This window comes from Drosophila takahashii, chromosome 2L (assembly GCF_030179915.1).
Source record: "Drosophila takahashii strain IR98-3 E-12201 chromosome 2L, DtakHiC1v2, whole genome shotgun sequence".
NCBI classification, from domain to species: Eukaryota; Metazoa; Arthropoda; class Insecta; order Diptera; family Drosophilidae; genus Drosophila; species Drosophila takahashii.
The window spans coordinates 573,807-595,712 of NC_091678.1; the positions used below are offsets into that span (position 1 = coordinate 573,807).

Consider the following 21,906-nt stretch of genomic DNA (forward strand, 5'->3'; position numbering starts at 1 on the left):
TTAAAACTTACAATTTAAATTAATAATAAAAAAAGGAAGTTAAAATAAACGTTATAAAAACTACTTTCATTTGAATATTAATTTCAGAACAATTAATAAGCCACAAAACCAAAAAAAAAGTTAAAAACAAAAATAAAGAACTACGATATATCCTTTTAGCTGCAAATTCATTTGTGTTTGACAGTTACCTATATGATTTCACATTTTTTCTTAAAACGTAATGAACAAAAAATTTAATAATATATGCATTTATTTTTTATTTTTATAATAGCTTACCTTGTGACGTCACAAAATGCGTGACTGCGCCACCTCGCACGCCGCACACCCTGCGATTACTCCGCCATTTTTTTGCGCGTTTCAGAAACGCGTTTTCGATTCGTGGTTTTTATTTGTGGAAAAAATATGTGAAATGCTCCTGCGGCAAGCAGCAAAGTGGCACAACTGAGTACACAGGACAACCGCAGACCCAGCCAACGCGACCAGGAGCAGCTCCGGAATCCGCGCGCGCCGAGCCAGTGAATCGCGTGCCGAATGCACCCGCATGTGTTACGCAGCAGAGCTCCGAATTTCGCACTGCCTCAAAGACCATAATTGCCATCGAGGATTGGATTTCGGGAGTGACTAGGAGTAGGAGCAGCCGGGCCACCATGAGTTTTTCCAGCGACGAGGTGAACTTCCTGGTTTACCGATACCTGCAGGAGTCGGGTGAGTAGATGGAACCTTTCGGAGGAGGAGGAACCCGCTTTAATGCTTCTTCATTACCATCCGAACAGGCTTCCTGCACTCGGCCTATGTGTTCGGCATCGAGTCGCACATCTCGCAGAGCAACATAAACGGCGCCCTGGTTCCGCCCGCCGCCCTGCTGACCATCCTGCAGAAGGGCCTCCTCTACACCGAGGTGGAGTGGAGCGTCGGCGAGGATGGCGAGGTGGCGCGGCCCATCGAGGGACTCTCTTTGATAGACGCCGTCATGCCGGAGGTGAAGCCGCCCAAGCCCATTGTGAAAACGGAGCCAGGGAAGCCGGGAGCGGCAGTGGACTCCTCCTCCGCCAGCGCTGCCTCCGCTGCAGCCGCCGGTGGCAACCAGAACAGCAGCAACTCCAAGCCGGAGATCAAAATAGAACCAGGCACGGGAGCAGCGGGTTCAACGGCTGGTGGCAACAAGACCACAAGCACCACCGGGGGAACCAGCACGCCCACAGATCAGACGACCAGCGAGGTGGATTCGAGTGGGAATGCGGCCAACAGCACTGGCGGCACTTTCGCCGGCAACAACGGAAACAATCAGGCGAGCGCAGGAGGAGCCAATAGCACAAGCAACCCCTCGGCTGGCGGAGATTCAGCAGGAGCAGCCACCGGAGGGCAGAAGAAGGCTCAAAACTCCAACGAGGCACAGGGCAGCTCGTCGGGCGGCACTGCGAATGCCACCAGCACCGATGACGCCGCCTCCTCCACTTCCACAAACGGCAATAGCAGCACCTCCAGCAGCGCAGAGCAGCCCGCGAGCGGAGTGACGCCCGCTGTGTCCACCTCCAATCCCGATGCAGCGGCAGCGGGCGGCGGAGCGACGGCGGCGGGAGCCAAGGCGCCCAGCGGAGCGGTCACGATTCGGGTGGGCGCCCAAGGGAACAGCAGCGTGCAGGCGGGTGGCGGCTCCTCCACGGCCCAGAACTCGGCGCCCAGCGGCACCATTTCCTCATCCACCGGCGGAGGTGGAGGCGCCGGCACCCCCGCCGCCCTGGTGCCCATGGAAATAGACGAGAGCATCGAGATACCCGAATCGAAGGCTCGCGTTTTGCGCGGCCACGAGAGCGAGGTGTTCATCTGCGCCTGGAATCCCAGCAGGGATCTGCTGGCCAGCGGCTCCGGCGACAGTACTGCGCGGATCTGGGACATGTCCGATGCAAACACCAACTCCAATCAGCTGGTGCTGCGCCACTGCATCCAGAAGGGCGGCGCCGAGGTGCCCAGCAACAAGGACGTCACCTCGCTGGACTGGAATGTGAGTAGAGGAGCCTCTGAACTCCGTGAATTTTTATACCCTTGCAGAGGGTATTATGAAGGAACTTTTCCGACCCCATAAAGTATATACAGTCTTGATCAGCATCACTAGACGAGTCGATCTAGCCATGTCCGTTTGTCCGTTTGTCTGTCCGTCTGTTTCTGCGCAAACTAGTCTCTCAGTTTTTGAGCTATCGGGATGAAACTTTCCCAAAAGTCTTCTTTCTATTGCAGGTAGTATATAAGTCGGAACCGACCGGATCGGACAACTATATCTTATAGCTCCCATAGGAAAAATCGGAAAAAAAAGTTTAAAAAAATTTTAGCTTTGGGATTTTTTTCAAATATTACCTTCTACTTTTGGGAGTATTATTTTTCGAATTAAATATTAAAAAAATCGGATCACTATATCATATAGCTGCCATAGAAACGATCGAAAAATTATATGGAAATTAATAGGAAAAAAATTATATCTTTGCTGATTTTTATAACATTCTCTTCCACTCTGGGATATGACTATTTTTTAGTATTTCCGAACTTCGATTTTAATTTTAAAAAGATCCAACTACCATATCATATAGCTGCCATAGAAACGATCGTAAAATTAATGTGAAATAATAGGAAATTTAACATTTTAGCGATTTGTAAATTAATAGAATGATCTGCAAGGGTATATAAGCTTCCTTTCTTGTTTCTATAACTATTTAATCTTACAGTGCGATGGCTCCCTGCTGGCCACCGGCAGCTACGATGGCTACGCGAGGATCTGGAAGACCGACGGCCGACTGGCCTCCACGCTGGGCCAGCACAAGGGACCGATCTTCGCGCTGAAGTGGAACAAGTGCGGCAACTACATCCTGTCGGCGGGCGTGGACAAGACGACCATCATCTGGGACGCCTCCACGGGCCAGTGCACGCAGCAGTTCGCCTTCCACAGCGCCCCCGCCTTGGATGTCGATTGGCAGACTAATTTGGCCTTTGCCTCGTGCAGCACGGATCAGCGGATTCATGTGTGTCGCCTGGGGGTGAATGAGCCCATCAAGACCTTCAAGGGCCACACGAACGAGGTGAACGCCATCAAGTGGTGTCCGCAGGGCCAGCTGCTGGCCTCCTGCTCGGACGACATGACCCTGAAGATCTGGAGCATGAACAGGGATCGCTGCTGCCACGATCTGCAGGCGCACTCCAAGGAGATCTACACGATAAAGTGGTCGCCCACGGGGCCGGGAACGAACAATCCCAACACGAACCTGATCCTCGCCTCGGCCTCCTTCGATTCCACCGTGCGGCTGTGGGATGTGGAGCGCGGCAGCTGCATCCACACGCTGACCAAGCACACGGAGCCCGTCTACTCGGTGGCCTTCAGTCCGGACGGCAAGCATTTGGCCTCCGGCAGCTTCGACAAGTGCGTGCACATCTGGAGCACGCAGACGGGGCAGCTGGTGCACAGCTACAAGGGCACCGGCGGCATCTTCGAGGTCTGCTGGAACTCCAAGGGCACCAAGGTGGGCGCCAGTGCCTCCGACGGAAGCGTCTTCGTCCTGGATCTGCGAAAGTTCTGATTGGATTTCGTCTATTAACGCTTAAATTAGCCGAGTCTATTTTCGATTTGGAAATAGCAACCCGGCCGTATGTAACTCCCTTCTTAGCTATCCCGCCCTGCAATCTGTAATTGTAATTGCTTTAAGTTCTAATTAGCTGTTTAAGGTTCAACTCCCGAGATCCCCTCGCTTTTGTCCACGTCTTTTTCGTACGCTTAGTCTCTCGAGTCGAGTCACACATTATATCGATATAGGCCTGCTATTTCAAGGGCTCCAACTTGGTTGTTGTTCTCTTCCGATCTGCGGGACTCGCGACTCCCGACCCGCCTCTTTTTAAACCTAGTTTATAAGCTCCATGTTTCTAAGGTCGTCCCATTTTTATACACAAATCGTTTAGTATAACTTGATGCATTTTGTTATTGTGTCGATCGAAGATGCCAGCCAACAACCAGCAGAACCCCCAAAACCTCTAAAATATATATCAAACGAGATCAGATCAGACCGATTCACGCATACATTCAGAACAGTGTAACTGCAGCCCCACGTAGTCTGTAAACGAACGTAGGCCTAAGAACTATTAAGAACCCGAGAATGGCGAAAACACAAAAACATCAGCAAAATCCATTAAAGATACAAATTAAATCGGTGTTTTTTCTGGGAGCTTTTTTTTCAGCCTTACATATAAAGTCTTATCTTGACCAGGGTTCGGAAATTGACACACATGTTAAAAACATGAAAAATTTTGTTTTACAGTGATCAAAATTGTTGGGTCAAATACAAAAGTGTTAAAATGTGAAAAATAATTGTTAACACACAGCTCTCTTGTGATTTTTACACAATGTGTTATTAACACGACGCGTTTTTTACACACTGTGTATTTAACACAAATGAAAATTACATTTCACTTACTAAAGAGTCGAAAGGAAAATGAAAAACCAATATGGGCCATTCTATGTTAGTTTTAGCCATTTCAAAGCATATATAAATTTTTATATTCTAGAAAACCGAGCATTTTTTAATTAAACATACATTTCTGACACTTTAATGTCAAAAACTCATTGTGTTAAAAACACGCTGTGTAAAAAACTCCTTGTGCTGACATTTAACATGTTAATAACATAAGTTTTTTACAGTGTGTGTTAATTTCCGAACCCTGATCTTGACATCTAAATTATAATATAATTTCCAACTTAATCCTAGAACTCCATGACATTTCCGAGGTGCCGTTGCTTGAAGAACCGGCACTCTTCGCGAATAACCTCGCCGGATTTGGTGGTGCCCTTGAAGAACTTGGTGAGCTTCGTTCCGGCATATTTGGGCTTCTCGGAGTCCGGCTCGTCGAACTCCATGTCGTAGGCCTTGTCGGCCAGGGCGTTTTCCGCCGTCGACCAGCTGAAGCGCACGAGGCGGGGAAATCCAAAGACCAGGTCGATGTGCTCGGCCAGGAAGCGCTTGGTCACGGGATCACCCGGATAGCCGCTGCCGAAGGCGTTGTCCTTGATGACCACGCCCTCGGGAAACCGCCAGACTTTCAGGGCGTGATCGCGGGTAACCTTGGCGCAAATACTCGCCGCCGAGACAATCGGATAGGTGGAGTCGGCCTTCTTGGCCACGGTGATCTTGAAGCTGGGGAAGCGCTTGAGCAGCTTCTCCTGGTACTTCTCCGGCGGCCCCACCGTGTCCACATAGACCTCGGCTATGTTGACACCCGCATCGATGGCCCGTTGGATGAGGCCCATTGCCGAGTCCATGGAGACCTCGTTGAGGGAGCACTTCGACCTTCGGTACATGCTGGTGCTGATGGTGTTCGGCGATATGATCTCCACGGCCCAGCCCACGCAGCTGGTGGCGTAATCCTTGGTGTTGATGTCGTTGAAGATCACATCCCGCTTCTCCTCGGTCAGCTGCTTGGAGTCGGCGCATCCCAGGTCCTCGAGAGCCTTCTTGCTGTCCAGCGGGCAGTAGGAGATGCCGTACACCATGGGTCCCAGCACAGGACCTCGCCCCGCCTCGTCCACGCCCAGCATGCAGGGTTTATCCTTGCAAATATCGGGAACATCGCTCAGGTAGATCGTATTCCTGCTGTTTTCTTTACTGGCTATAAAGGGGCCTAAGCTCTTCAAGGAGGTGATCTTGTCTGTGATGTCTTTATCATCGGGCTTTTCGTCCTTCTCATCTGTATCCTCTATGGTCTGGTTTTCCTGCTTTATTTCTATATCTTCTTGGTCCGACATTTTGCGCGCCTTTTATATTGTTTACAATTATTTAAAGCTACGGGCACACTAATTGCTCACTAGTGTTTTCAGAGTGACCGTTTCTGAGAAGGTATTAGGGATATTTCAAAATTTTAATATATCGATATTTTTGAAAAAAAAATAAATATTTATATCGTGATATTTTTTAAAATAGCAACAAAGTGACATTTAAATTCGATATATCAAGGGAAAACAAGAAGGGAAGTTAACTTCGGCTCGAAGTTTATATACTCTTGCAGGTTTGCCTTCTTAAAATGTTGGTTTTGCAATGTCAAAAATCAAAACGCCTACTTTCTATAATGTTTGTTCTATTATTTTTTTGATGGCTCCTATGGGAGCCATAAGATATAGTGTTCCGATCCGGCTCGTTCCGACATATGTACTACCTGCAATAGAAATAAGACTTTTGGGAAAGTTTTATCGCGATATCTTCAAAACTGAGAGACTAGTTCGCATAGAAACGGAAAGACGGACAGACGGACATGGCTAGATAGACTCGGCTATTGGTGCTGATCAAGAATATATATACTTTATGTGGTCGGAAACGTTTCCTTATTATTATAATATTATAATTATAATACCCTCTGCAAGGGTATAAAAATATCACGATATCAATAATTATTTTTATTAAAAAATAAAAATATATATCGATATTTTGATATATTTTTCACATCTCTATCGCGCATCTCTATTTTTCCCTCTTTCCTGTTTAGGATTTTGACCGAACGCGTGCTTGTTCTCGTCCGAGCTAAGGCCATTTGTTATAAACAATTAATTTTTGGCAACTTGCACAAACAGTGATTAACCACAGCACTCCAACATGTCCACCAAAGCCGAGCTCGCCTGCGTCTACGCTTCCCTCATCCTGGTCGATGACGATGTTGCCGTCACTGTGAGTTTGGTTTTTCAAATTTAGGGACTCTGCAAATCCTCCAAAGCCCGAGCCATCGGACTGGGATTCTGGATGATTTGCTGCTGCTCCTGTGTATTTAGTACCCCAAATCCATGTGCTAATGTTATTTCTTAAATTCTCCAAAACAGGGCGAGAAGATCAACACCATCCTGAAGGCCGCCAACGTCGAGGTGGAGCCCTACTGGCCCGGCCTCTTCGCCAAGGCCCTGGAGGGCATCAACGTCAAGGACCTGATCACCAACATCGGATCCGGAGTCGGTGCCGCCCCCGCCGGAGGCGCTGCCCCCGCTGCCGCCGCCGCCGCTCCAGCCGCCGAGTCGAAGAAGGAGGACAAGAAGAAGGAGGAGGAGTCCGACCAGTCCGACGACGACATGGGCTTCGGTCTGTTCGACTAAGCGTCCTCTAGAGACTCATCTGCCGCCCGACAACCTAACATCCGTTGTGTGTTTGTGCTCTAATCCTCGAGAGAGGCGAACGTGCGCCGTGTTTCCCGACCTGCGTACACGTTTTAATGTACAAATTCGAGGAAATATAGAAGACGTTTGCTAGAAATCAAGTGTTTATATTGGTTACTTAAGGGTAGGGCTTCGAAATTAGTTGTGTTCGTCGGTAAACCTATGAGTTCATGTTAACCAAGCGGAGGTATTGATGGATTATTGTTTGGAGTACTCGGGGTCTCCGATATTTGGGTGAATTTGGATGCTATCCGTTTTACAGAGAAGATTCTAAGATACAACAATTTTAAATTTAAAAGTTTTTTTAAATGTTTTCCTTTAAAAGCGAATAAACTAGTTGATATTTTTGTAATTTCGGCTAGATATTCAGTTTTATGACAAAGTTTCTAGATAACCAATTGGAAAATATCAAGATTTTTGTTCATTTTTATAAGACAATTTTTATTATTCGAAAGGATGACAGAAGTAACTAATAAACCTTTAAACTACATAAACTGGTAGATATCAAGTTCACATCTACTATTAAAAGCACAGTTAACATTTCATTTCAGTTTTGTGAAGATTTGCCTAAATATGAAGTGATTTAAAGACCAATTGGATATGAAAATATCGCAAATTAAGTTCCATTTCTTAGCAAAAAAAGGATGAATATTAGAAAACACAAATAGAGGCTTAACAAATATTACTTTTATTACAAAAACTGTCATACAGCTGCTATTTATTAGTTAAGGATAACGTGGACTAGAAGACATTCTTCTCGAGAACCGCGGCCAGGGCCTTCAGATGGGGTCCGTCAATTGTTTTGAGGCCCAGTCCCACCACAAAGTCCGTGGGGCACTTGTGGAGCCCGGTTCTGTTGACCAAAAACTGGATGGCGCTGCGCACCTCGTCGGTATCCAAACCCAAGCAGCAATTCATGGTGATGGGCACCGAAACATGGAACTCCGGGTTGTCCACGGGCCCGTGGATATACGGAATCACCCGCTCGTCCCGCGAGACGTCGAACTGCACATTGTAGATGCCGGGAATCTTGCCCAGCTGCGTGATGACCAGGAACCACTTGTTGGCGAAGCCATGGAACACGATCTCCGTGGGCACGCCATTCACTTCCGCCGAGAACTGCCTGTCGAAGCCGATTTCCTGGGGTTTCTCTGCAGCGGGCGTCATTTTTGGGCGAAAATTCTACAATTTTAAATTATTTCGTCGTCATTGTCCAAACCTATCGGTAGATATCGAATATATAATATGATATATATATTCCCCTAAAAAATCCCAGTTCAAACCCTTTTATTCCAACAGAGGGCGCTTGAAATTCATAATTATTATAAACAGCGCTCCCTAGCGGAAAATACGGATTTCGATACAATCGATTAATATAATATATTATTCTATCGGATTTAAATTTAAACGGATTTTTAGAATTAACTTGGAAATCAGTAATCTCATTTAACTTTAAACCTTTTTTTTCATTTATAGTTTAGTATTAGTTACATTAAAAAAATTAAATGAATTCTGTTCCACCTTTTATTGCAACTCCTATCGGTTTCCAAGACTACTGACTTTGTTGAATCCATACCTTCCATACCCTATAAAGTAAGTAACACGAGAAATGACCTCCTGCATTTGCCTTGGCCCGAAAAGAGCGGGTAAAACGCACCTGCTGAAAGCTCTACAGGATCCAGATTCCATCGACGAGACCACGTTTTCCATGCCCACCATAGGAACTGGGATCTATCGCATCCATTTCCCCACAAAGTCGCCAAGTGGGGATAAAAATAGGCCCCCTCCGGCAGACACGCAGGTTAATATACCGCATGGGGGGAAGAATCTGCCCAAATCCATACAGATCCTTGAGATCGGAGGAAGTATGGCTCCCTTGTGGCGGCAATATTTCGAGGATGTCAAAAAGCTGATTTACGTGGTGGACACCTCTAATCTCTGCCAGATTTCCGCCGCCGGTGTTCTTTTCTATTCAATACTCACCGAACCGCGTTTGCAGTAAGTAGGGCTAAAAGCTAGCTGCAAATTGATGATTTATTAATTTACTTTAAGGAACAATACTAAGATCCTGCTGGTTTTGGCCAAAATGGACTACTCCTACCGCCAGATGCGAAACGAGGCGCTGCTCATGCTGCAGATGTCCAAGTTGCAGAAGCAGATCCGCCAGCAGGTGACCATCGTGGAGGCCAGCGCAGTCTCCAAAGTCGGTCTGGATACCATTTACGATTGGCTGCAAAGACCCTAATAAAAATATACGTTTTTATGCACCCAAAAAAATTGAAATGAAACGATGATCGAATTGACGTTATGTGGTATCAAATTTGACTGGATACGCTCGAAATGTAAGCAACAGGCCAGTTCGAATTTCGAATATGTCTTTCTCGCTCCCACTCATGTAACCTGCGCTGTCTCACTCTCCGAGAAAGAGATTTCGGTAAAAACTATGCGTATGCAATACCAGAAATTTACCATGGGCATATCAATTTGACTGCTACGTGTTTTTTGTGTTTAATTTTTAATTTCCGATTAAAATTTATTAAAAATAATAAATGCAGGTGGATTTTTTTTAAATTATAATATATTTGGTTGGTGTTTAAATACTTTTCAGGAATATTAAACCAATTTTCCCATGATTAATTTCCAGGAAATGGCGTTGGGCAAATAATTAGTTATATTACCTACAAGGGCATTTAACTTTTAATGATTACAACTCGCATTGGAAATAGAATGCCAGGTAGATTAAGATACACAGGGTGGTCTAGCCAGATTCTTCCAACAGGGTGACTTCACAGGGACAAGAACAGGCGCACTACGAAACCAATTAATGTTTTGACCGACGAGGTTTCCATGGCAATCACTTCGTACCCAAACCGAACCGGAAGACCCTTTCCATATGGCGCACATATACCTGCCAGTCGGTCGATACAAGAAACCGCACCGGCGGAGGAATCCACAAATTAAGTCCCGTGGAAAAGAGGTAGGCGGGAGGTACAAATTATGGGCATAGAAAAATTAGATGGCATGCAGACGAGCCAGAAGAAGAACTAAGACCAGATTCGAGTCCACAAGAATCCCAAGCAGGAGGAGGAGGAGGAGGAGGAGGAGCAGGGTAAGGGGGCCATGGACAAGAAGAAGAATCGCAGGAAGCAGCAGCCACATTCCTGATCTGCCCCTGGATTTCGAGGTCTTCGGGGGGCAGAGGAATGACACGCATCCGGTTTTAAAATTCCAGCGATCGAAGCGCAGCAAGAGAACCCGAAAAAAAGGAACCAAGCCAAGGAATTCAAACACTTGAATCGGACACAGATACACAATGCACTAGGAAAAACTTTCAGTTTGTTTAAAGGATCTTAAAATTAAAACAAAAAAAATAAAAAGAAAAAAACTTTTTTTTAAGTTTTTATATTCTGTGTTTTGTGAGTGATTTACCAAGCTTTTGTATACAAAGTGTTTTGAAAAAATTTTCATTTTGTTTAAAAAAAACTTAAAATTAGACAAACTTTTTTTTTTTCTTTTTTTTTGTGGGTGATTTATCAATCACTAATGTTACTAATCAACTCATCAAACATAAATAATTTTCAGGTGAAATATACATATAATATTTTAAGGAACACCAAAATTTCTTGCAGTGTGACAGCTGAAAGCGAAGGACGCGTATCGATGGCGACGACGACTTTGGCGTCTCTGGAGCTGGACTATTTCAGGGCGGTGTCCCTCTACCGCCGCCGCTCCTACGAGCGATGTGCGGAGCTGTGCAACGCGCTCCTGCAGGCCGGTCACGATGGCCATGTCCAACTGTTTGCCACCAAGGAGGAGGAGGAGGTGGTGGATCCGAAGCAGCAGCAGGCGGAGCACAGCAGATTCGGTAGCAATTTGCAGCGCATTGGCCCCAGGCCAAGAGGAGCAGCTGGGGCAGCTGGGACGGACTCTGGATCCTCATCCATCATGATGCCCACTTGGCTGATGGAGGGCGTGTGGCAATTAAAGATGCGCGCCCTGACGCAGCGCGTCTACCTGGACGATCTGGAGGACGAGGCCGGGGACGATGAGGGTGAGTGGGTGACAAATTTGGCAGTCTAAATAAAAAAAAAATAAAATCAATATCCATTGGATAAAATAATTTAGTTTTTTAACAAAATCAAACGCGAATTCTTCAGAACAAGAGAATTAACCATTAAAACCATGAACTCTTTAATAAAATGAGAACGCGAATTCTTCAGATGAAGCCAAACCGAACCAATATTTACCACACTGATATTTTTGATGGATTTTCTTTTGTCAAAATAATATTAATTAATATTAGCTTAATATTTCTAGCACCACTTTATGTTTGATATATCAAGTTTTTCCCTCAAGTGTAACAACTTTTTAATTGTTTCAGCCACCGAGGAGGTGGAGTTCGAGCGCATAGCCACCGCTGCCCGGCCGGGAAGCAGCATAAAGACCGCCTTCCAGCCACGCCCCCTTACCAGTCAGAGGGCGCAGCAGGCGAGGAGCCGGGGCTCCGGGGTGGCCCACTCCAGCGATGGTCGCCTGAACAGCTCCAGGCCAGGATCGGCGGCAGTGGCTCGTCCGGGCACCAGTCTCAGTCGACCGGGATCCTCGCTGGGCTCCCGTTGCGGCACCGCCTCAAGAATTCGCGCCACCTCGGCGGCGGCCTTCAATGTGGGCGATGCCACCGCGAAACTCTACCAGGCCTCCCGACTCAATCCCACCATATACGCCGAGCGGGAGACCCTGGTGAAGGCACTCTTTCAGTTCCTCTACTACCACGAAGCGGATGTCCAGAAGGCCCATTCGCTGTGCCAGGCGGTGCTCGAGGCTCAGCGCCAGAAGCCCAGCGGATCGGGTGGCTCCACTTTGTCCTGGTGGTGGCAACAGCAGATGGGTCGCTGCCTCCTGGCCCTCCACTATCCGCGCCGAGCTGAGCCCTTTCTGCAGCAATCCCTGGCCAGCTTTCCCCATCCGGACACCTATCTACTCCTGTCCAGGGTTTACCAGAGAATAAAGCAGCCCGAGAAGGCTTTGTTCGTGATTGGCGAAGTGGTGGACTCGCGACCCTTCGATGTCACCTACCGCCTGGAGCAGGCGAGGATCCACCAGGCCATGGAGCAGCAGGAGGATGCCCTGCAGCTCTATCGACTGGTGGCCAAGCTGCAGCCAATCAACGTGGAATCTCTGGCCAGCATTGCCGTGGGCTACTTCTACGACAATAATCCAGAAATGGCGGTGAGTGTGGGATATAGTGGTGATATTTATCATACTGATGGGTTTCTTATATCCCTAGCTGATGTACTACCGCAGAATCTTGTCCTTGGGAGCCCAGTCGGCGGAGCTCTACTGCAACATTGCCTTGTGCTGTCTATATGGTGGTCAAATCGATTTGGTTCTACCCTGTTTCCAAAGAGCCTTGGCCATGGCCACTCAACCCGCGCAGAAGGCGGACATTTGGTACAACCTCAGCTTTGTGGCGGTGGTAAGTGGGGTTATAGAACAAATGAACGTTAAAAATGTCTAAAAGTATGCAACAATATTTTTGTATGTTATTTTGCATTATACTTTTTGACACCTTAATAGGTGATTTAAAAATTCGAGTGATACAACGGACAGATTTTATTTTTTAGTGCTTATTTCATCATTAAATAAATTTAAAATTTTGTGTATAATCCTTAAAGAGTGAGAAAATTGCACATAAAAATCTAGGTGTGCAACAATATATTTTGAAACCAAATGGAAAAATTATTTTCTCGAAAAATAAAGTTTATTTTTTCATAGCATACTTTCAGACAGCTTTATAAGTGATTTCAAAATCTATTTTATTGTGTTTTTGATAATTTAAGTAATTTAAAATGTCTTTATTGCAGACTTCTGGTGACTTTAACCTGGCCAGAAGGTGTCTTCAGTTGTGCCTCACTTCGGATGCCCAGAACGGCGCTGCCCTCAATAACTTGGCTGTGTTGGCTGCCCAGTCTGGTGATATTTTGGGGGCCAAGTCCTATCTGAATGCAGCCAAGGATGTGATGCCCGAAGCTACGGAGGTTGCCACTAATTTGCAGTTTATGGATGTGCACTACAAGCTATAAATGTAAAGTTAATAAAATGAATATTTAACAGTTGCTTATCAAATTTGCCTGTCGAGTGAGAAATTGCGGGTCTTAAGTGCCAAATACTTCATTATTGTACTCGATGAATGACTTTCGTTTTCTTTTCATACGGTCAATGCAAAGTGATTCATGTTTCGAAATACCGTATACCTTAGACCCCAGAAGAGCACCCACTCTAACCATTTCAATTAGCGGACTCAGCAGAACAGCTACGGCAAATGTTGTGCAAAAATCCAACGAAGAATCGAGGAGTTTGTGGAATCATTATGCCATTCGTCAGGTGTTCGGGTCAGCAAATCTGCTGATGCTGGACCCAAAGATCGGTGGCTTCTGGCGGGGAGTGTCCCAGTACCCTAGCCACTGGCCCAACAACTCCGCCTTCCCATTGTTTGGCTCGAACAAATGATAAGCACCAAATATTTGTTGATAAATGTTTGAAAATTAAATGAGCAACGTCCGACGACGACGACGACGCCGTTGAACTCATCGCGCTGGCATGCAAAAGCCAAATATTTATCAGCCTAGAAGGGGCTGTGGTCTATAGGAATATGGGAATACGGAGCCCCCCGTTCTACTTAGCTGGGGATTACACCGATCCCACGGTTCGGGGGCCAAGATGCTAATCGAAATTTGAATAACGCTCTCGAGCTTCCAGTTGTGCCAAAAAAAATCAAGAAAAAAACCTTACAGTTCACACACTCGGAAAAACAATAAATTCCATGAATTATAGATGTGTGTGTCTTCTAAACGGACACAAAACTTGAAGATGCAAATTAGACCTATAAATAGGTATAGCTTAAACCCAAATTCCGAGATCATTTGGTAGCTCATAATGCAGATCAGTAGATTGTTGTGCTATTTATGATATTGTTTATATAAAATAACATATCGCATATTTTAATAATGAATATAAGATGTTTGTTTTTCTGATTTTTAACCAGATATCACTACAACTTATCCCAAATAGTATTCGCAGAATGATTTACTATGTTTTTCGCGCAGCTTGTTTATTTTCTAATTTTAAATGCGAGTCCAGACACATTTTTTGTCGAGGTGTACATGTGTATCTGTGCCTACACATCTACCTGTATCTCTATCTCTATCTGTATCTGTATCTTGTATTTGCTCGTTTCCGTTTTCGAGGAGAGTTTCGTTTTCTTTTTGGCATTGAATTCGCGTTGACTGGGCTTATCAGCCTTTGGGCCGAAATGCGTCAGCGTTTGCGGGCACTTGACGGGCTTTTTACTTACTTTGTTTTTTTTTTTTATCACAGACATGGCAGCAAGTTGCAGCTCCACCTGAAGTCACCTGCCCCCCAATCGGAGTGACTAGTTAATCATTGGCGGATTCGCCTCGTCCGGCGAAGGCAGGTGCCTCCAAAGTGTCAAGATGATCTCGTAACGCGACTCTCAATTAGCCGGCCACACCTGACAGCTGCAGATTGAGCTGTGAGTTGAGTTGAGTTGAGAAAGATATTTCGCCGGGGCTCCAGATACTCCAGATACGCTTCCCCCCGTCTCACGGGAACCTCCTTTCCCCGGCTTTTAAATATTTGTGGAGCACGAGGTGAACTAAAAAAATATTCCAAGTTTTTTCAGTTGTAACTTTTTAAATTAACTTTATCAAAAACAAGAGAAAACGCTATAGTAGAGAACTTTGACTATTCGATTAAAGGGAGATGGAAATACGCAATCATCAAAGCTACTGGCGCCATCTAGAGGCTGTTGAAATTTATTATGGCTGATCGTGCGGGCAATTAATTTTTTGCTCAAAACTTTTTAATGGTTTGTTTGATTTTAAAAATTTCTTTTAAATTTTGATAGGTATTAGTCTAGTATTAGTCCGGGTATAATAAAGAAAAGAACAACTATACTTATAGAGGTGATCTCAGATACCATAAAGTATAATCATACCTAGAGATTTTTTATCGGTTGCAATGATGTATCATGTGTGAAATTATATACATATAGAAACATACCTTACCCTCCTCACACGACTCTGTTTGAACAAGTGTTTTTTCTGCGGTTTATTTCTATTTCTGCCTAAAACTGTGTTACCATAATAATAACCCCCCCGATTCCTTTGCTTGCCTTTCACCCATGGGAACCAAAGGCATTACCGTGAATCCATTGATGGGAGGAATCGCGGAGGAATCGATGTCTAGGTTTGTTGTGGGTAGACCGCAAGAGCAAAAAGCACCATCATCTTCTCCGGCTGACATGGAGATGCAGCTCGGATGCCCCGGTTTCCCCGCTTACCCACCTTTCCCCTTGAAATCCCTCGATCCTGGGCAGCCCATATAAAAGCTCATTAAAAGCATAAAAAAAGAGCAGCCAGGCAAACGGAGGCAAAGCAGCAGCTACTGTACGGACCTTGGTTGATTTTGTCGATTTTTAGCGGCCATATAAACCCCCCAACACCCCTTGCTCCCTCCTGGTTCCCGGGAAAGAAATCTCCTCCGAAGGAGGAAAAGCAAAAGAAAGACCAAAACAGGTAAGTCAACAACAACCAAACAATTTACACACAGGAAAAAAATGAAGGAGTTTGGAAGGTTTAAATTTAAAGAATTAGAATTTATACATTTATGTATTATTAAATTCGAAGGTTATAGTCACCAGCACTAATTAATATTATATTTCATGTGTAAATTTAAAAAAAAACAAGAGAGAACGCTATAGTCGGGTGCCCCGACTATCAGATACCCGTTACTCAGCTAAAGGGAGTGCGAAGGAGATGGAGAAAAACTTTGATCCGCCGTAACTTTTTAACGAATGGTCCGATTTAAAAAATTTCTTCTACATTTCGATAGGTATTGATAAACACAATAAAACTGCACTTTTACTTTTCCAAAATATTGAAATTTTTAAAATCGTATATTAGCGATTGTGGGCGTTAGAGGGGGCGTGGCACCCTTTTGAAACAAACTTGCGCTGCGTAGGAACTCCTAGAGTCTGCATGCAAAATGTCAATCTTCTAGCTTTTATAGTTTCCGAGATCTCAGCGTTCATACAGACAGACAGACAGACAGACAGACAGACAGACAGACAGACGGACAGACAGACGGACAGACGGACATGGCTAGATCGACTCGGCTAGTGATCCTGATCAAGAATATATATACTTTATGGGGTCGGAAACGCTTCCTTCTAGCTGTTACATACTTTTGCACGAATCTAATATACCCTTTTACTCTACGAGTAACGGGTATAATAAATTATTAGATTAAACTTTTATCTGTTTACCTCTATGAATGCTAAAGGACTCTTTTTTACTTCATATTTTCAAGTGTTTTTATGAAAATGATTTTCTACACAAGGATTCTGAGAAAAGGACTTCAAAAATGGAAATAACCTAAATAAAAGTTGGCTATTACACCTCTTCTTTAAATCTTGGTTGTTTTATACATATTTGATGTATCTTATCATAATTTTTTATTAGCATATTACATTATCATATTGATATTTTCTCAGTGCATACATCCGTTCGAGATGCGCACGCGCGACGTTGACGTCGACGTCCTCGGCAGCGTTGGGTTGCCTTAATAGTGTGTGTGTTTTGTTTCCTTTTTTTGGGGGCCTTGGGGCCTTGGCAGCCTCGAATCTCGTGCCTCGTGTTGCTCTTCTTCTTGCTGTTAGCCGGTATTTACAGGGTATCTGAACAGGGATTTATGGTGTGTACATGGGATACACAAGGTAATTAAGGTTTACAGGGTTCTAAACGAATATCTTCAATAAGTTAAAGTTCAGTTTCAGCTTAAATAAAATTAAGAGAAGATTTCTTTACAAATTCTCCGAATTCTATCCTTAAAATTACCTAGTATCTTCAGGTCGAGCTCTTTACTGAGTGTTGTTGCTGCTGCTGCGGCTGTTGATGATGATGATGACGATGCTAAAGATTGCAATCACGTTGCGCGCAGCGTACAGAATTTGTATCTGCAAGATACATCTGCGACTCCTCGAACCCCTGCTCCCTGAATTTCATTTCACTGGAATTTATTTAGAACACATTGTTGCTGCTGCCGTTGGATGTTGTATGTTGCTGTTGCGCTGCTGCTGCTGCTGTTGTTGCGGCAATACAGCAGCAACATGCTGCATTCCAAGGCCCAAAAAAGGCAAATCCCAAGCTACAGCGGCAGCAAAATCGATTGGCAGCCTGAAATTTCATTGCAGTTTAGTCGGATTCGGATTCGGACTCGGATTCGGATCCCCGATCGCTAACTGAAAATCCAAAAGAGAGAGAGGAGAGAGAAAAGATCGGTTCGAATAAATTGAATCGAATCGAATTGAATCGAATGAGATGCCAAAGAGTCGCGATGCCGATGCCGACTGGAAATGGAGTGAAAGTAGGGTAGGCAGATTAGACTCTTTGGATTGGATCGGTAAATGTTCGCTAGACGAACAGTGGGGGATATTTTTTAAAATTTCTTTCAGTGCACAGTATTCCACAGTCAAAGGTCAAAGTTGAGACCCTCGCCCATTCAAGTAACCCCTCCCCATATACCCCTCCCCCACTTTTTTTTTCTGGTAAATTCCAACGATCCGAATAGGAAGTGAGTTAGTGTAACAAAGGTAATAAAAATAAAAATACCTGGGACAGAAGGTACGACCGATCGATCGATCGATGATGGCCCGAGCACGAAGTGGTGAAAGAGGGGCTCTCCATTAACATTATCGTGGCCAGCAGAAATATTTGACCATAATAAAAAGAATACAAAGCAAAGCGAATCGAATCGAGCAGCGAATCGAAGCGGAAACCTAATCGTCAACTCATCGAAGCCTACGATACCGATACCCTCGAGATCGGTAGTGATAAGAATATAAGCGAGTTCATGCTCAGGACTTGATTCTGTTATGCTAAGTATTTTATTATCTTAAATATGTATTATCGAATTGTAAAAATAATTATTATACAATTGCATATTCAAAACTTCCTCATATCCTATCTTACTTATCTTACTTATACATTAAATATCTTAAAAATATACTATCGCATTTCTACGAGCTGGAGTTTGGAATCTGAGCTTAAGAAGTAAATAGTCTTAAAGATACTTAACATAGTAGATAATAATTCTGGATCCAAGCTATAGTAAGCTTTAGTCACCAACAGAAAGGGTAGAAAGTATGCGACAATCGGTGATATCGACGAACCATCGACAGCAATGAAGCGTAACGAAAACACACCAGAATAAAAACAGAAAACAGCAACACATACACTTCCACTCGGAGGGTTTGGTACCCGCGTCATATGCCAACTTATTCAATAAATTCCTGGCCTCCTCGCCATATCATCATCGCCAGCGACTCTTCGAAAACCAAAAAAGCCCCAGGAATTTTGAATAGAAAGAGGATCAATGGCAGCTGCTCTCCGCTGAAAGATCACCTCGCCAAAAAAAAGAAACAAAAAATTGCGCGCCAATTCCGAAAAAGAGATTCTGGACCCGGAGACTGAAATCGACTTCAAGGAATTGCATAAAACATTTTTGCTCATTTCTTGTATTTTTTTCTGTTTTTTTTTAGTTCTCCTCGCTGCGGTCGAAACTTCGGCCTCGACCAGGCTCCAAACACATACATACAAAACGTATATCTACACAATATTGACCAAGAACGTAGCGCCCAAAAGGCAGCTTACAGCAACAACAACAACCGGTCTTAGAGAACCAGCGATCGACCAAAGACGAAAGAATAACGAACAGCAAAGAAAAAAAAAGAATGAAAACAAGAATGAAAAGCTGGGCTTTAAGAAGTCGAAGATGGAAGTACTCTATGCCTTTTCGGAGTGGTTCGGGCTTATCCTATCAGGATAATCGGACCTATGCCTTTTCAGAGTGGTTCAGGCTTATCGTATCAAGATAATCGGACAACCTAAAACTATTTCAAATTTTCAAAATTTTTTAGGTATTTTTATTATTTGTTTATTTTATATTATCATGGGACCAAGTTCACTCGAAAAAATCAAAGGCTATGTGGCGAGTTCCCATCGCTACCCCGCCACCCCGGAATGTCCCGCTCCAAAAAGCCGCCGCCTTCCCTGACTTCAGTCAACAAGTTATGACCATGGCAAGACGACCCGACCCCCGACCCGTCAAGAACGTGCTCTCTCTGTTCTCAGTTCTCAACTCTCCGGTTCCGAGTCTTACTCCCAGTTCTTGTGGCCAAGACTCCAAGAGCGTAGTCAGTTCTGGACACAAGGGGGGTCAAAAAATGAAAACTCTTTTAAGATTTAGCTACTTAAAAGTTTGAAAAGTTTAAAATTAAAAAAAAATAAAAAAAAAATTTGTTTTTTCTTTCCAGGGCATTGAAATCCTTTAGGTTCCTGACTAGACCCCTGATTCCTCCCCTTGTTCCCCGCCCCTTTTGTGGGGCGTGTGTATGCCGCATATTTGAAGCATATAAAGGAAGAAGAGGAGGAGGAGGAGGCTGAAGAAGGAAAAAAGGAAAACAAAACCGACGAAAAAAGAATTTCGAGTGCAAGCGAGAGAGAGCGAGAGCAAAAAGAATCCAGCAAATCAAGCTCACATTATGCTGAGGAATGCGCCCAAGTGACGATATCGTAGCAGCAGAGGACGCCGGCCGAGGCAGAGGCAGCAGACCCTCAAGATCCGATTCTCCCCGCCCTCCTCTTCCATCTGCTATCTATGTATCTCTGGGGTTCTGTCCAGGGAGTTTGTTTGTCAGATAGCCGCATCAATAGTGAGCGAAGGGATACTGAAAGTTAGATTTGAATTCAACAGGCCATCAAGGGTTCTATGATCCGGAATATAATAAACCTTTTTTGCAAGTTTGTGGGAAAAGTCAAATTTTCTAAGCTTACTTACTAGTATATTACCAAGTATATGTCCCTTTTGGCTGCCTTTCTTGTTATTACAGGTCTTTGAAAAAGGTAATATTTTTAGGTGATTACCTTACGAAAAGTGAACTAACCAAAATAGACTGAAAATTAATTTTAGATGGTTCACAAATCAAGATATTGGTTTTTTCTTTATATTGGATCTTTCTGATATACTTTAAAATCTATAAGTTTCACATAGTTCCATATCAGCTCTTAAGAATCGATGGATCTTGTCCGAATTCTCCTGAGATAATCTATGGAACCCCTATATGAACTATCTACTTTAACAGGGTATCCTGGGTATTCAAGCCCTTGAGAATCGCTGGCTCCATGGTTTTGTTCCTGAAGGGTTCCACATTCCAGTGGCTGCGGCTGCCCCCTTCCCAAGCCAAAACCCCTCCCCCAATCGCTCCTTCGTCTTCTCGCGAGATAAACCATTGGAATTCCACTCACTCTCAAAATGACACACACACAAAGGCAGTTGGCTACTGGGATTCTCCTTTGAAGTTTATTTTTCTTTTATTGCTCATTGCTATTTACATTTTTCGTGGCTGTTGTTGTTGCTCTTGGATTTGTGTTTTCTTTTTTTTTTTTTGAGATAGGGGCCATAGATGTAACTGTAACTGTGTGCGAGTTTTTTCTGTTTTTTTATTTTTTAATTTTGAGCCGATCTCTCTCTCTTTCGCTCACATTCCAATCTCAAATCTCGGATACAATACTATTCAGATACAGAAACTCTCTTCGGGCTCTCTCTAGTCGCTCTCTCTCTCTCTCGCTCACTTGAATCCAAACAAAGTACTATGGGCAAAGGAGTATATTTTTCTAGACAATTTTAGTTAATACTTTGTAAAACAGATATCTTCGCATATATCGGATCTGAAGGAATAGAGATTTTCCTTCAAAAATACTTTTACTTTATTCTTTATATGCATCTTTATAATATTGTCTTGTAGTATTTAATTTGTTTATTTTTTAGTCTATATAAAAACATAATTATTAATTTTATAAAATAATGTAAGCATTCCTTAAAAAGGAATGTTTTTCTTATCTATAAATCCTAATTTTCTTTGACCACAAATGTTGCTCATTCGCCCCATTGTGCCATCCGCGCTCGGCTCGGCTTCGTTTCGTTTAAAAAATCTATTTAAGCAACCTCGCTCGCTCAGTCTCTCGATCTTCCAGCAGCGCGATTGTTGCGTCCGTGTCTTTCGGATTTCGGTCTTCGGTTTTCGGTGCTTGGGTTGCAGTGACAAAATCAGTAGGGGAATATCACTGAACGTCGACGGTAACCGAGAGTGGATCGCCGGGATGTGGAAAAGCATGTGGTTTTCACACTAGGAATTATGAATACGGCTTACTAAATTCACTCGAATTCCGAAACTTTCGGAAAAGTTGATCTGCAGATTTCAATTGCATACGCACACACACCATCGCGCGCCAGATACGGATGCACACACACACACGCCGACAGAGATACACAGATACAGTGGCTTAAAAGTGAAGTTCGGTTTTCACTGAAACAAAAAACAGCGCGTTTCGTTTTCGCACTCGCTTAAATTACAAAAAAAACGTGATTTTTGTGTTGGTGCTGGTGCAACTAGTGCTGTTTATTCGGGGAAACGCGCCTTAAAACCACGAAAATAACTCCGACTAGCAGTGAAAAAAAGCTGAAACTCCAAAAAGTTGGTGCTGGTCAAAAAAAAAGTATAAAAAATCCAGCTACAACAACAACTGGCCACTGGAAACTACAACTACAACTACAAAAAATAAAGCAGGCAGCAAAAAAACAAAAACAACAACCCAGCAAAC

At 44.0% G+C, this 21,906-nt stretch overlaps 6 protein-coding genes and 1 long non-coding RNA gene across 7 annotated transcripts; 4 read left to right on the forward strand and 3 right to left on the reverse strand.

Moving 5' to 3' along the window:
* The first annotated feature begins 302 nt into the window (after nt 1-302).
* On the forward strand, nt 303-4,184 carry ebi (transducin beta like ebi). The gene is made up of 3 exons (XM_017148170.3): nt 303-705; nt 774-2,002; nt 2,718-4,184. The coding sequence occupies exons 1-3, from the start codon at nt 648-650 to the stop codon at nt 3,561-3,563; spliced, it is 2,133 nt and encodes a 710-aa protein (XP_017003659.2). The 5' UTR covers nt 303-647; the 3' UTR covers nt 3,564-4,184.
* Nucleotides 4,185-4,186: 2 nt separating this feature from the next.
* On the reverse strand, nt 4,187-5,819 carry LOC108061907 (ribonuclease H2 subunit A). The gene has a single exon (XM_017148326.3). The coding sequence runs from the start codon at nt 5,774-5,776 to the stop codon at nt 4,739-4,741; it is 1,038 nt and encodes a 345-aa protein (XP_017003815.2). The 5' UTR covers nt 5,777-5,819; the 3' UTR covers nt 4,187-4,738.
* Nucleotides 5,820-6,485: 666 nt separating this feature from the next.
* Nucleotides 6,486-7,262, forward strand: RpLP1 (Ribosomal protein LP1). Its single transcript, XM_017148406.3, has 2 exons — nt 6,486-6,689; nt 6,839-7,262. Exons 1-2 carry the CDS (start codon nt 6,618-6,620, stop codon nt 7,103-7,105), a joined length of 339 nt encoding a protein of 112 aa, XP_017003895.1. The 5' UTR covers nt 6,486-6,617; the 3' UTR covers nt 7,106-7,262.
* A 571-nt stretch (nt 7,263-7,833) lies between these two features.
* LOC108061940 (uncharacterized) lies at nt 7,834-8,395 on the reverse strand. The gene has a single exon (XM_017148391.3). The coding sequence runs from the start codon at nt 8,330-8,332 to the stop codon at nt 7,907-7,909; it is 426 nt and encodes a 141-aa protein (XP_017003880.2). The 5' UTR covers nt 8,333-8,395; the 3' UTR covers nt 7,834-7,906.
* Nucleotides 8,396-8,774: 379 nt separating this feature from the next.
* LOC108061933 (ADP-ribosylation factor-like protein 16) lies at nt 8,775-9,477 on the forward strand. The gene is made up of 2 exons (XM_017148378.3): nt 8,775-9,163; nt 9,218-9,477. Exons 1-2 carry the CDS (start codon nt 8,775-8,777, stop codon nt 9,408-9,410), a joined length of 582 nt encoding a protein of 193 aa, XP_017003867.2. The 3' UTR covers nt 9,411-9,477.
* Nucleotides 9,478-10,068: 591 nt separating this feature from the next.
* Nucleotides 10,069-13,248, forward strand: BBS8 (tetratricopeptide repeat protein 8). The gene is made up of 5 exons (XM_017148232.2): nt 10,069-10,142; nt 10,795-11,216; nt 11,547-12,394; nt 12,453-12,641; nt 13,030-13,248. Exons 2-5 carry the CDS (start codon nt 10,826-10,828, stop codon nt 13,246-13,248), a joined length of 1,647 nt encoding a protein of 548 aa, XP_017003721.2. The 5' UTR covers nt 10,069-10,142; nt 10,795-10,825.
* A 3,473-nt stretch (nt 13,249-16,721) lies between these two features.
* On the reverse strand, nt 16,722-17,935 carry LOC138913945 (uncharacterized). Its single transcript, XR_011419838.1, has 3 exons — nt 17,857-17,935; nt 17,083-17,594; nt 16,722-17,021 (listed from the first exon to the last, which is right to left on the reverse strand). It is a non-coding gene; the product is annotated as an uncharacterized lncRNA (long non-coding RNA).
* Between the last annotated feature and the right edge of the window lie 3,971 nt (nt 17,936-21,906).

Coding starts and splice junctions, on each gene's coding strand:
- ebi (XM_017148170.3), top strand. CDS start 648: ATGAGTTTTTCCAGCGACGAGGTGAACTTCCTGGTTTACCGATACCTG. Junction 706..773: donor CCGATACCTGCAGGAGTCGG/GTGAGTAGATGG, acceptor CCATCCGAACAG/GCTTCCTGCACTCGGCCTAT. Junction 2,003..2,717: donor TCACCTCGCTGGACTGGAAT/GTGAGTAGAGGA, acceptor TTAATCTTACAG/TGCGATGGCTCCCTGCTGGC.
- LOC108061940 (XM_017148391.3), bottom strand. CDS start 8,332: ATGACGCCCGCTGCAGAGAAACCCCAGGAAATCGGCTTCGACAGGCAG.
- LOC108061907 (XM_017148326.3), bottom strand. CDS start 5,776: ATGTCGGACCAAGAAGATATAGAAATAAAGCAGGAAAACCAGACCATA.
- LOC108061933 (XM_017148378.3), top strand. CDS start 8,775: ATGACCTCCTGCATTTGCCTTGGCCCGAAAAGAGCGGGTAAAACGCAC. Junction 9,164..9,217: donor CTCACCGAACCGCGTTTGCA/GTAAGTAGGGCT, acceptor ATTTACTTTAAG/GAACAATACTAAGATCCTGC.
- BBS8 (XM_017148232.2), top strand. CDS start 10,826: ATGGCGACGACGACTTTGGCGTCTCTGGAGCTGGACTATTTCAGGGCG. Junction 12,395..12,452: donor ACAATAATCCAGAAATGGCG/GTGAGTGTGGGA, acceptor TTATATCCCTAG/CTGATGTACTACCGCAGAAT. Junction 12,642..13,029: donor ACCTCAGCTTTGTGGCGGTG/GTAAGTGGGGTT, acceptor TCTTTATTGCAG/ACTTCTGGTGACTTTAACCT.
- RpLP1 (XM_017148406.3), top strand. CDS start 6,618: ATGTCCACCAAAGCCGAGCTCGCCTGCGTCTACGCTTCCCTCATCCTG. Junction 6,690..6,838: donor ATGACGATGTTGCCGTCACT/GTGAGTTTGGTT, acceptor TCTCCAAAACAG/GGCGAGAAGATCAACACCAT.